Source organism: Notolabrus celidotus, chromosome 7 (assembly GCF_009762535.1).
Source record: "Notolabrus celidotus isolate fNotCel1 chromosome 7, fNotCel1.pri, whole genome shotgun sequence".
Classification (NCBI taxonomy): Eukaryota; Metazoa; Chordata; class Actinopteri; order Labriformes; family Labridae; genus Notolabrus; species Notolabrus celidotus.
This window is the reverse complement of record NC_048278.1, coordinates 8,516,270-8,528,356: the sequence shown is the minus strand read 5'-3', so window position 1 is coordinate 8,528,356 and position 12,087 is coordinate 8,516,270. Positions and strand designations below refer to the sequence as shown.

The 12,087-nt window shown below is 38.5% G+C and overlaps 1 protein-coding gene across 1 annotated transcript; it reads right to left on the bottom strand.

The window, feature by feature from the left end:
- Positions 1-1,257: 1,257 nt before the first annotated feature.
- Positions 1,258-11,971, bottom strand: LOC117815638 (UPF0687 protein C20orf27 homolog). Its single transcript, XM_034687446.1, has 6 exons — positions 11,712-11,971; positions 9,709-9,789; positions 8,301-8,434; positions 6,878-7,031; positions 5,156-5,281; positions 1,258-3,345 (listed from the first exon to the last, which is right to left on the bottom strand). The coding sequence occupies exons 2-6, from the start codon at positions 9,725-9,727 to the stop codon at positions 3,245-3,247; spliced, it is 534 nt and encodes a 177-aa protein (XP_034543337.1). The 5' UTR covers positions 9,728-9,789; positions 11,712-11,971; the 3' UTR covers positions 1,258-3,244.
- Positions 11,972-12,087: the final 116 nt, after the last annotated feature.

The window sequence follows — 12,087 nt, the reverse complement described above, 5'->3', positions numbered from 1 at the left end:
CATCCTCATGGGGCGAACAGTTAGCAAATTGTTTAGGCTTCTCCAAGCACAAAAAGCATTTTTAGACTAGATTAGTTGACTACCATGACCAAGAAAAGGAGTGCACCAGCTTTGCATGCACCTGAGTGATACTCTACCTCCGACTTAGAGTAGAAAGTAAGTTAGGGAGCCTATTTAAGGTAACAAAAACAGAAAATATAATGGTAACAAGACTTAAAAGAAAAATACAATGGTAGTGTGTCTTGTTTTCAGAATGATTATTGAACAGACAACCAGGCAAGAGAGGGTAATCAGTGTTCAGGCACTACTCAGACACAGAAGTGATTTTATGGTTACATTTTGACAGATAAGTCCTGTTTGACTTAATTCAAGAGCTTCATGCAAACCAAGGTACTGTTTAAGTTGTGTGCAAACTAGGCTGTCAGCTCTGAGCTATCAATGCTGCTTAGTGCTATCAAACTGAGGGAATTCTCCCCATATGTCATTGATAATGTAGCTTCTTAATGACTGTTCTGTTTTTGGACCTCCCTAATTTCCCTGTCAAAAGCCTTTGTTTGTTTGTGTTGGTGTTGTTTTTAATGCTCTGCAAACAACTTGATGAATTTCTGTTTCTTAGTTTTGCTATCTATACTTTGTGTTGTCCAAACCTTACCACTCAGGGAATGTTCATGGGGATGCATATGATAGGACCGGGTGCAGCTCGGGCAGTTCTCAGTCAGGCTTGGCACGCACCATCCTCCTTTGACTCCAATGATCCCCCCTACATCTCTGCAAGAATAAAGAGCAGGCCAACTGTTCCAGGGTCTGAACATGAGGTGCAATCCTTCTCCTGTCTCCGGGTTCAACAATCGGCCAGAGCTGCTTTATATTACCGTTCTGTGATAGCTATCTATCATCAAGGCCATAAAAATGACCAAAATCATCTTCAAAAGGCGATTCATCCTGCCAATTCAGAAATAATGTTGATTCATAAATGTATGAAAAGTCCAAACCATAAAAAAGGAATGGTGAATACATACTGCAAATGATAAAAATGGGATAAAAAGACAGAACAACAACTGTATTGACAGCAAATGCACAGCTACAATATAAATAATACAAATCCAGAAATGCACAAATGAAAAATACATGCAAAAACAACAAATAACACTGCAAATGTAGGCATGGTGACAGAAGTGATTCAGGTCTGATGCTGAGTGAATCAGTTATGACGTTAAAGCATAAGAGTGTTAAAACAAAGAGCATAAAAACAAGAGATTCCACTTGTACAGCATAGAGATGCGTGGGTTCTTTATTTACATTCAGATCAATGACAAATAATGCAGTCCTGAGGGACACGGATCCAGAGGTCACACAAATCACAAAGTTTAAAGCAACACAAAAAGTATTCATTCAGTTTATCGTAAACAGTTTGTCTGTTTGTTCTTTGGAGGTGTTACTGGATCATTTTGTGTCCCAACCAGGATTTGAACCTGTGATCCTCTGCTCATGACAGACTGTGAGTCTTACCTTTCATATTAAGACAAATATGAGAATTTGCTCTGATTTTTTTATAAGCTGAGATTTCGGTTTTAGGAATATTAGAGTCACTCACACAGGGCTTACTCATTGTGAGACTGAACCACTTTTATTTCTCATGGGTCACATAAGACAAGAGATAATGGACCAAACCTCCCTCTGCTCTTGATTAGTGCTCATTTGAGTCAAGGAGACATAGATGAGATGATGATGTAACAGTTGCAGTGACTTTATTTGCTGTATGCTAAGTAGTTGGCGTGAGTCTGCTGTTCTAACCAACAATACCCACATTATTTTGGTGTTGCTCAAATATCCAGTTTACAAAATAAACAAAGAACTTGATCTGCTTCTCTTATCAGTAATGTACACTGTTGGCTACATCTTCCTTTGTTTCCTGAAGTTAAAATGTAATAAATCCAGTTAAGTTACAAACAGTCAACACTTTTCTGTAGCAATATAAATTCAGTAATACACACACCTGATCTTAATTATCTGATTATGAAAGCTCATTTGATTACACTCCTTGACAAACAATGAATATCATGCAAGTTCACAATCTCTTTCTCTGTTTCAGCACGAACAGTGTCTCACAAAAACATAACATTTTTGTATAATTGGCAGATATAAGCTGTCATTACTTGTGGAATAGGCTACGCTAACATCAACAGCTTCCCAAACTTTTACAGTGTTGATAAAAGATGAGATGATGCAACACAAAGGTAAACATGCCCCTGTCCCAACTTCTTTGAAACATGTTGCTGGCATCAAATTCAAAATACATATTTTAAAAAACAAAGACGTTTTTCAGATTCAACATTTGACATGCTGTCTTTGCACCGTTTTCAGTTAAATATAGGGTTTAACCAAAAAAAAAACTCCATTAAAGTAGGATTCTATCAGCATTTTACACATCATCTCAGCTTATTTGGATTTGGGAATGTATGTTCAGATTTGACTTTTTCATTAAATCAAGCTTTCTGAGTGCAGGCAGTTAACAAGTGAACGTTAAAGGAACAACTGGCTTCTGTCAGCAACATTCATCATTGACATTTTGTGCAAAGAACATGAATTATTGCAACATTATGCAGCTCTACAGTACCTAAACTGTAGATACAGATATGTAGATTGTACAGTATATATAGACGTGCTATTTGGATGTAAATAACTTTGCAGTGGTTTAATGAGTGCGCGTAGAGGAGAGGGACATGGAACAGTATAAGACAAAGCATTCCTTGGTTGTGCTGCTGTTTTGTGTAAATCTATGTATTGACCTGAAAGTCTATTATATGTGTGATGCAGGTTCAAATTTCTACTTTGCTCGGTGTGTGTTTTTGTGTTTCTTTGTGTGTGATGTGTGAGAGCTATTTTAAGTGCTGATTTACTGTACCTCCAACAACAGAGGCTTCATGGCTGTGTTTACTGAAAAGCTGGTGGTATTTCAGCTTTCTTTCTGAGCGAATAGTAGTTTTTGTTTGTTGTTGAAAATAATCTACTGTTATGACATTATTCAATCCATTTGGTTACTTTCCAACAAATATTTTGGTATGCCACGAAAGCAAAACAAAACATAACAGACTCCACATTTCCCCATCTAATACAGAGGTTTCTATTTATGGAAACACTTTTTGTTTTTCTATGCTGCCACACTGTGCCCAGACTCAGTCACTAATAACACTGGTGCAGATTTACAGTATATCAATCAACATTACATCTGATTATCTTTTCATCATATCCTCTTACGCTCGCTGCTGTGCCTTGTGAGGACGTCTCTCTGGGACCCCAGGCACCTTACCCCCTCCAGCAGCATGGGAGTCCCGTGATGTGGGTCTAGACAGAGGGGTTGAAAGAGAAGAGAACAACAAGGAGATAGAGAGACACACGCACACAGTGTGTGTTAATCAGTAATAAGTTTTCTTTTCAAGAAAAGACAGGGCTTACACAATTATTGAATTGTAATCCTTGATATGATGCTAGTAAAAAAAAACTAGAAATCAATTTGGACAACTTTTTCAAACAAACTGCAAACAAGTTTGTCTAATGCACAGAAAATGTTACCCTTTTTTTCCCGTGTTACCTTGCTCACAGTGCTGGTGCAGGAAAAGGCACTGACACATACCAGCTTATTTTAAATATTGTTAACATAATAGTATGGCTTAAGTACAGACAGAATTACAGTTTACTTTTATAGCTCTGTTACGACACAGAAACCAACACAAATATACATTTCAAAACCACAGAAACAGCAGAGTACTTTCAAAAGGCCTTCTGAACAAAGTTTAAATATAGAGCATACATCAAAAATAGAGCTGTATTATAAAAACTGTTTAGAATTAAAGACAAGAGAAGAGGCATGTTAGTCAGAAGATTGAATATTAACTGGGAGACTGTGTAAGAACACATTAAACACTTGATCACTCTTTGCCTGTAGCCAGGACTCAGGTCCACAAAGGTCTAAGAGACATTTTTGGACAATAAGGAGTTAAAAGGCACACAACCTTTATAATTGTCCTCAAAGTAATGTGTAGACTCATACAGTGATGCAATGGAAGTGTATATGAGCCTGTTTAAACTAGGCATTAACATGCTTTCTGGGCTCTGGCATCAGTAGTTGATGCCTTAACTACAGGTTCAAATACACTTCAATGCATCCTTAGGTTGGACTGGGATTTGACACTCGGGCAGCTTATGAAGGTTGTATGGAAATGCATTTGTCCAGATTGGTCTGGCATGGGACTGCTTGTGGTCCACATTAAGTACCTCCCACTCTGTCCATATCCTTGGCAACAATTACATGGGTTAACAGACTTCTCTGCTGTGTCTCGTGAAAATCCTATTCTAATTTGTTCATGCCATTCCAACATGTTGAGAGGTACTCTATGCATTAGAGCCTGGTATCACGAGATAATGAGAAAAATAAGTTGAGATCTCGAGAAAACAGAAAATAAAAAAGTATTTAAAACATGTTCTTTTAGGGCTTAAACATAAAAAAGTACATTTATACACACGGTAACCAAGTAACTTCAGGTAATAAAAAAGGCCTGTTATCAGTTTCTTTAATTGTTTTTTTTTTCCACAAACATTGTTCAGAAAATGTTGCCTCAGAAAAGACTAAAAAGGCATTTTCTTACGAGACATTTATCTTAGAGGTTGAAGATCAAAAACAAAAAATGAGCTTCGCTCTCTGGATTAAAAAAGATAAATTGCCACATTATCACAAGAAAAACAGCAGGGAGTTATAAGTTGATACCTTTTGTTACAGCGCTAAGTTTAACATAAGAATCTATACATCTATAAAGTGCTTCCCTTTAAGTGCTTCTGATCTAAATATAGATGGTAATAAAAAAACTCAGAAACATCTAAGAGAATCAAATCTGTATTATGTATGCTGCCAGCCATGAGTGTTCTTTTGAATCGCTTAGAAGCACACTTGGTTATTCATTCATGAATCTATTTGTGTTACATATTTGCTATTCTTATTGTAAATTATTTAATGTTGATATTAGAGGGGCTGTTTGAATAAATGCTGTCATTATTTTCTATTTTTTTTAAAGATGAACGTGATGCAATGTGTGATGTTACACTGGTAGGAGCATCCCGTGTGTGCGTGTGTGAGTGAGTGTGTGGTAGCAGTACATACCAATGACCCTAGCCTGAAGTCTGACCTTCAGGCTGCTGTCCTTCCTCCCTTTGGTCGCCAGAGTGAACTCTTCTTGCAGCACCCCCTCCTGATGTGTCCTGTACTCACACAGGACTTTTACTCCTCCTAAAGATAGGGAGGGAGAGGGTTTATGGAAGTCCTCAGTATCATTCACTCAAGTTTTTTATGACTATAACTTTGTGTTTTATTCATTTGTGTACTGTTTCTTGCTTAAAGGGGGGGCAGTGATATTTAGACTCGTAGATAAATAAGAAGAGAAAGGAGGAGAGGAAGAAGAAGAGGGAAGGGGTGAGTATTTTCTTTATCCACAGTGCAAGGTCATCAAACAAAGTGCTGACAGAAGGGAGGTGTATTTTTGTGCCTTCTTGTGCGTCAGATGTATTTTGAAACATTATGAGTCTCTGCAGGATTTTTGCTCGCTCAGCTCTTCATCAAACAGTGCCAGTCCCCTGAACTGTAGAGGATATTTTGGATGCATGGCTTCATTCAGGCTCTTCAGAGGGCTGGATTCACAGACTGGGAGTGAGCTGAGATTTGGGGTGGACTCTGTTTAAGCTGCTGTCCAACTACCTCCTTTACCCCAAGGGGGTTTCTTCTTGTAGGCCTCTTTGACAGATAAACAATTTATAAACATTTCCAGGCATTCATATTGTGACATCCTCTGGAAATGTCTGCATTTATCTACCATACTGCAGGAGATTGATCCAAAGCGGAGCTAGAGGAGGAGTGCTCAGAAATGGCAACTGTTCTTGTAATACCAGAGATTTAAGATTCAAGAACACTTTACTGCCAAGTGAGCTCGCACACACAAGGAAGTTGACGTGGTGATTGGAATGCTGGTACTCAACAACAAGACAGTGAGGGTCATAAATATAGAAACCTAAATCTAAACCTGAAATTCTAAATAAAAGTACAATCTTTACAAAGAAGTATACAATTATTATCAAAAGACATAAATAGATGTGCCTAAGCCAGAGTTCAGATGAACTTAATGTTAAATTAGGATAGATCAGTCCCAGCCTTCAGCCATCTTGCTTACTTTACCTCAGCTTCACCTTGACTCCTTTTTGCTTAGTTTGAATTTTTCTGGATCAAGTAACTGATAAGCTGGTTTTAAGCCCCTGAAATCCAATTTGAATATTGGCAGCTGTTGATTAGATCAATAATCTGACAGTAAACCTGCCTGTGTTAGCAGAAAAAAGGAAGGTTTGAAACTCCCAGAGGTGATCTCATGTTTGTCTTTCTTTTTGTGGGCATGAGAGTGTTGTAACCAGATCCTCTATTAATGCACAGTGTCTTGGTTACTGTCTGATGACAACAAAGAGGCAGACAAATAGACTTGTGAACAGATCAATATGAAGAAAGCTCATAAGTGGTCTGGAAGTTGTCGTGGTAGACAAAGTATCAGAAAACTAAACAACAAGAAACTGTCTAATGTGTAGCCAGCCTAAGTGTGCAATACTGTCACCACCCTGGATGACACTGTCTTTTGAACCTAACTGTGCAAAATATATACTGCTTAATACTAGATTTGTACATGTCTGTTTATTTCTTATTCATTGTGTTATTTTGTTCCTAGATCTGTCAATATTCCTGACCTGAATACTTCCATTGGCCATCTGTGTTGTAGTAATCCTGTGATTGCTCACGTCCAATCCCCAGGCACGTGTCAAAATGTTTGTCATCATAGTCTGAACTTACCCTCTAATGTTGAGTTTATACGATGAATCCGGAGGTTTGGGGGTTTCCGAGATGGAGAGCAGGAAGGAAGACAGGAGAGCTCTTTTCCTACTGTGGGGACATCAGGGAGGGTGAAGATGATCTCGTAACAGTGATGGCTTTTCAGGAAACCAGCCTGGTAATGGAGGAGATGGAGGGAGATGAGCAGGGAAAGAAGACTGTAGTTTTAAAATCACTTTTAGAATGAAAAGATTCCTTTTTTTCCTGATGTTTGTTAGGTAGAACTCTAAACTTGAAATTTTAATTTGGTGGACAAACTTATGCAATGTTGACACTCTTTCAAACATATTCCAAATCACTTTGTTATCAAAAAAAAGCTATGATGAGAGCTGTCCAGACACAAATCTTGTTAGTTTTAGCTTCTTCTTGGATTAGGTTAAAGGTTGAAATAAGAATCAAAAAGAAAACTCAGACATCTTTCAGCATCAGAAAGAGATTTGAAATCAAATTACACCACACTGTCACAAAAAAGACCCATTATAAGTTTACAAAGTGGGTATCTCTTTTGAGTTTTTACACCTCAGGTATCTTCTAATGATCATTAGTAAAAATTTAATATAAATCTTTACTAAGCTTATAAAAGACATGAATTTAGTTGGACTCAAAGCAAAACCAAAACCACAGAATCACTATAAATTAAATGAAATTCAAAGTAATTAAAGAAAAATACAAATCTAGTATATCATGATTCAGCATAAAGCAGAAATGGATATAGAAGTAGAGACTAAGAAGAGACTAACGCACACCAATTGCAATATAATGTATATAAATAAACAACAAAGGGAAATAATTAAGAAATAAGTAAATAAAAGATAAATCCATGAAACTATTCATGACTCATCCCTGCTGCGGACCCCTGATCTTTTTCAGTGACAGCTCTGGCCTGCCATCAACTGAATATCTTGGACAAACCTACGCTAATTCATATGCAAATGTGTTAATGTGAAACTTGGTGAACATTTTATTTTGTTAATACCATAATGTTTTATTTTGGTGAACATTCACCATTCAAAACATTCAAAACCTGTGTGTAATATTTTCCACCATAAAGTGAATGATGATGATGAGAGACTTCTATGTTTCTTTGACCTTAAAGAGAATTTAAAATAATATTTAGTTGTATAATTCTGGGTTACCTGATGCAGCTGGGTGGAACAAACTCATAAGTATAAAAGCTCCTTTCCTCCAGTTAAGAAAAATAGGGAAGTTTGGCCTTGATTAAAAAAAACCAAATGTTCAGTGATAATTATGAGATAGAAAGTTGAAATTATGTGATAATCGAAGTTCCTAATTCTGAGTTAGTGATACTCTTCAACCTGTGAGAAAAAACTAAGTGTCCAGATGTACAAATAACAGGCAGTGATAGCCACACACAAAGACAAACCTTGACTAAGTAGCTGCCTTCTTTCTCGAGGATAGCAATGAGAGTTGAAAGGTTTGAATGGTCATCTCTTCGTGTTGGAGAACCAGGGGGCTCATCATCGTCAGGAAAATGCACCCCACCCTTGGAGGTGGAGCCTGGAGACAAAGAGAAAATAAACGCTTTTAAACCAACCATGAACCGAGGCAGGCACAATTTTGGAGATATAAAGAGAACAACTACACAAAGCAGGTTTCCAGTAAATGTAAATCAATCAATGACAGGAAAGTGAAGATGAAGGAGAGGTAAAAGGTTACAACAGTCTTAAAATACTCTTAAGAAGGAAAAAGATTCATGTTTAGAAATAGTATCATAACAGGCCATACTGAGAAGTCGTTGATTATAAGGACACACTTGGAGGCATATCGAGCTCAACAGCTAATTGAGCAAACTAGTTCACAACAGAGACACAGTCATGTTGTGTCATGGTTTTATTTTTATTATTTAATTGGGTCATTTTCCCATTTTAATACTTATCTTTGCAAGGCAAGGCAAGTTTATTTATAAAGCACAGTAACAATCAACAAAAACATGCAGCTGTTATATGGCTAGTTATGTTTGATCTAATCTCTCTCTCTCTCTCTCTCTCTCTGCACTGCTGTCAGGCTGAAACCTCTTATCTCCAAAATTGCAGCTTTTCAGGAAATAAGAAACACTGTTTTTAAATAACAAAACACTTAATGGGAGGCAGTCACAAGCTCTTTTTGACACTTTTAATTTGCTTACATTTTTTAATGTCCTCTGACAGGCACTAAGGGACACCAAAAACATTACATTAAAAAAAATATATATATATACAATGAAATATGGAGATACAAGGTTTCTGCCTGACAGCAGCGTTATGTAACTTAACGTACATAGTAAAGAGTGTTATTATTTATTTAAAGAGTCTTGCTGTCCCGCTGGACACAGAATCACTACTGATCTTGTCTTAACTGAAATGAACCCTTCTAACCATTCGATTCATCTCAGAACTTCTTCCCAAGGATTATGACTCACACATTGAGTCTTTTCAGTGTTGAGTCGCAGCCCGAAGCTGGCTCAGACCTCTTGGCACCCCTGCAAGGTGCCCATATGCCCAACAACTTATTGTATTTCAGTGGGTGCTTAATTTTTCGATGTGTGAACCTTTCAGAAAAAAAAAGAAAAGGCAGTAATGCAGAAAAACATTTATCTCCCCTCCTTTTTCAATGACCCATTTGAGAAGCCTTTTTAACTTGGGGAATCCTCCTTACACTGTCAGGAGAAACACTGCCCCCTGGTGACTACAGCCAGGAATAACGATATGAACACCAAACTACTGAAGGTCAACAGAAGCACTCACACAAACACATAGAAACACACACATGAACACAGGCCCGGACCATCTTACCTTTTCTTCCCGTTGCCATGATGATGTGGTTAGGAATTTGGAACAGTCAGGCGATATCTGAGTGATGTCATCACTGACCTCCTGAGAGTCAATGCAGACAGCAAGTGAATCACAGAGAGACAAAATGACACAAGGTTACCATCATGTAGTTTTGAAACTTCAGCTTTCATTTTGGAGATAGTTTCTATGTGGGGAGGTCTTAAAGAGACGGTTCAGAGTTCACTGAAACCACAGAAGGGCGTGGTTTTGTTTGGCTGTAGTACTGCAAGTTTTTGTCAAGATCTGAGCACTCCTGTGTCTAGTGGGAAACCCAAAGTCATCTTTAACTTCCAATTTGAAGCACCAGTGAGGACCTTTCGGCTGGCTATAAAGCAGAATGAAAATAATACTGATGCATCTTTATGACCCTGCAGAAGAGAATAAGAGCATCAATGAGAAGATTGACTATTTCTGTTTAGCCTATTTTAGTCCTAGCACCTGATTCTGGGTAGGTGTCAAACAAGGTGATTTACAGCAAGCTGCCAAAACCACATAATATATATTATCAGCTACAACAGAGTATAAGGGCCACATCACAGACAAGAGAATGACACGAAAATATCACAGAATCATGAGAATTAGAACACTGTATGAGAAAAGGTCCTTATCTGCATCAAGACTATGAACACCTGTGCAATGTTAGGCCCATTAGGTCAGGGACAAAACAGTCCTGACCTGATGAGACATGGACTCAACTAGACCTCTGTAGTTGTGCTTTTATATCTGGCACCAAGACACTAGTAGCAGATCCATTAAGTCCGAGAAGTTGTGAGATTGAGCCTCTACTGTTTGGACTTGGTTTTCCAGCACATCCCACAGGTTTTCCCCAATTTGTAGACCAAGTCAAAACCTTGTTGTTGTGTTCCTTCAGGCCTCCATCTATAGCTGTGGTCAAGTCCTGATGCTGCACGCCAATGGTATGCACTTTCGACACCCTGACAGCCCCCTACACAACAAACTGTGATGCCCTGAGTGTTATGACACCTTTCTATCAGAACCTGCATTCACTTTTTCAGGAGTTTGAGCTCCAGTCCCTGTTATGTTAGATCATACCACACGGGCAAGCCTTCACTCCCTGCGCATCAGCGTGCCATGATCACCCATGACCCTGTCACCTGTTCGCCTGTATTACTCCCTTGGTACTGACCAGACCGGGGACACCCCACAAGAGCTGCAGTTCTGAGATGCTCTGACGCAGTCATCTAGCCAACACAGTTTGGTGCTTGTCAAAGTCCCTCACATCCTTACGCTCACTCATTGTTCCTACTTCAAACACATCAACTTCAACAACACAATGTTCTCTTGCTGTCTAACATATCCCACCCACTGACAAGTGCCATTGTATCAAGCCAGTCAGCTTTGTTCACTCCAACAAAACAATAGGCTCACTGGACAGGCCATGTTGTCATAGTCCACACTGATGAAGTAAGTTAAGCCAATATCTGTGTTTATTTTATGCTTTTGACAACAGGAAAATCAAGTAAATCAAAACTAGAGACGATTGTTTGCTTAGATGTTTCATACATCATTATTAATTGATGACTTTCTTATTTGCTGAAATCTATCTATCTATCTATCTATCTATCTATCTATCTATCTATCTATCTATCTATCTATCTATCTATCAAAAATCAGAGAAAAACATACCAAAGTGTCCCTTTATAAAGCATTTTAGATTCACTAACAGCAAGGTGCCATAAACGCTTGGTCATTGTTTGTAGAGTGAGGATGATTTATGGAGAGCTAAGGGACAGGGGAAAAGCCCTGATAGTATTCCATGTATCCCATCACTGTACGATCATGTGTGATCTGCACGGGAATCAGTCCTTTACAGTTGTCTATGACACCTTGAACACAAAACACAGACACGCACCTATTTTTTAGTATCCTGCAGCAACCCTCTATTGTCATGGCCACTTATGTCGAATTAGTTAATAGCTGACAAAAACAGACAGAAGACGTACCTTTCATTAAAGATGCACAGGACGTATGCAGACTGCACAGCAGTTTCACATCCATAGCAGCAGGGGAGACATGTCCGCTTTCTGGGCAGAGACCTGCCTGTCCTTGAGATGCTGCTACGTTGTACCGACTCAGACGAGAATCAAACATTCTCTGTGCGCGCGCGGGTGTGTGCCTTCAAAGCGGACACGCGCGAGACGTCCGCGTCAGTGAACAGGATCATGTGGCTCAGCTGGAGGACTGGCTTAAGTAACTATTTGAAATTTCAGCAGTTTAGCTATCTCTACGGTGGCCCTGGAAGGGAAATAGTAATAAATATTTAAAAAGCATAAAAATATATTTCACAAAACACAAAAAAATTTCACAGAACAAAAATAC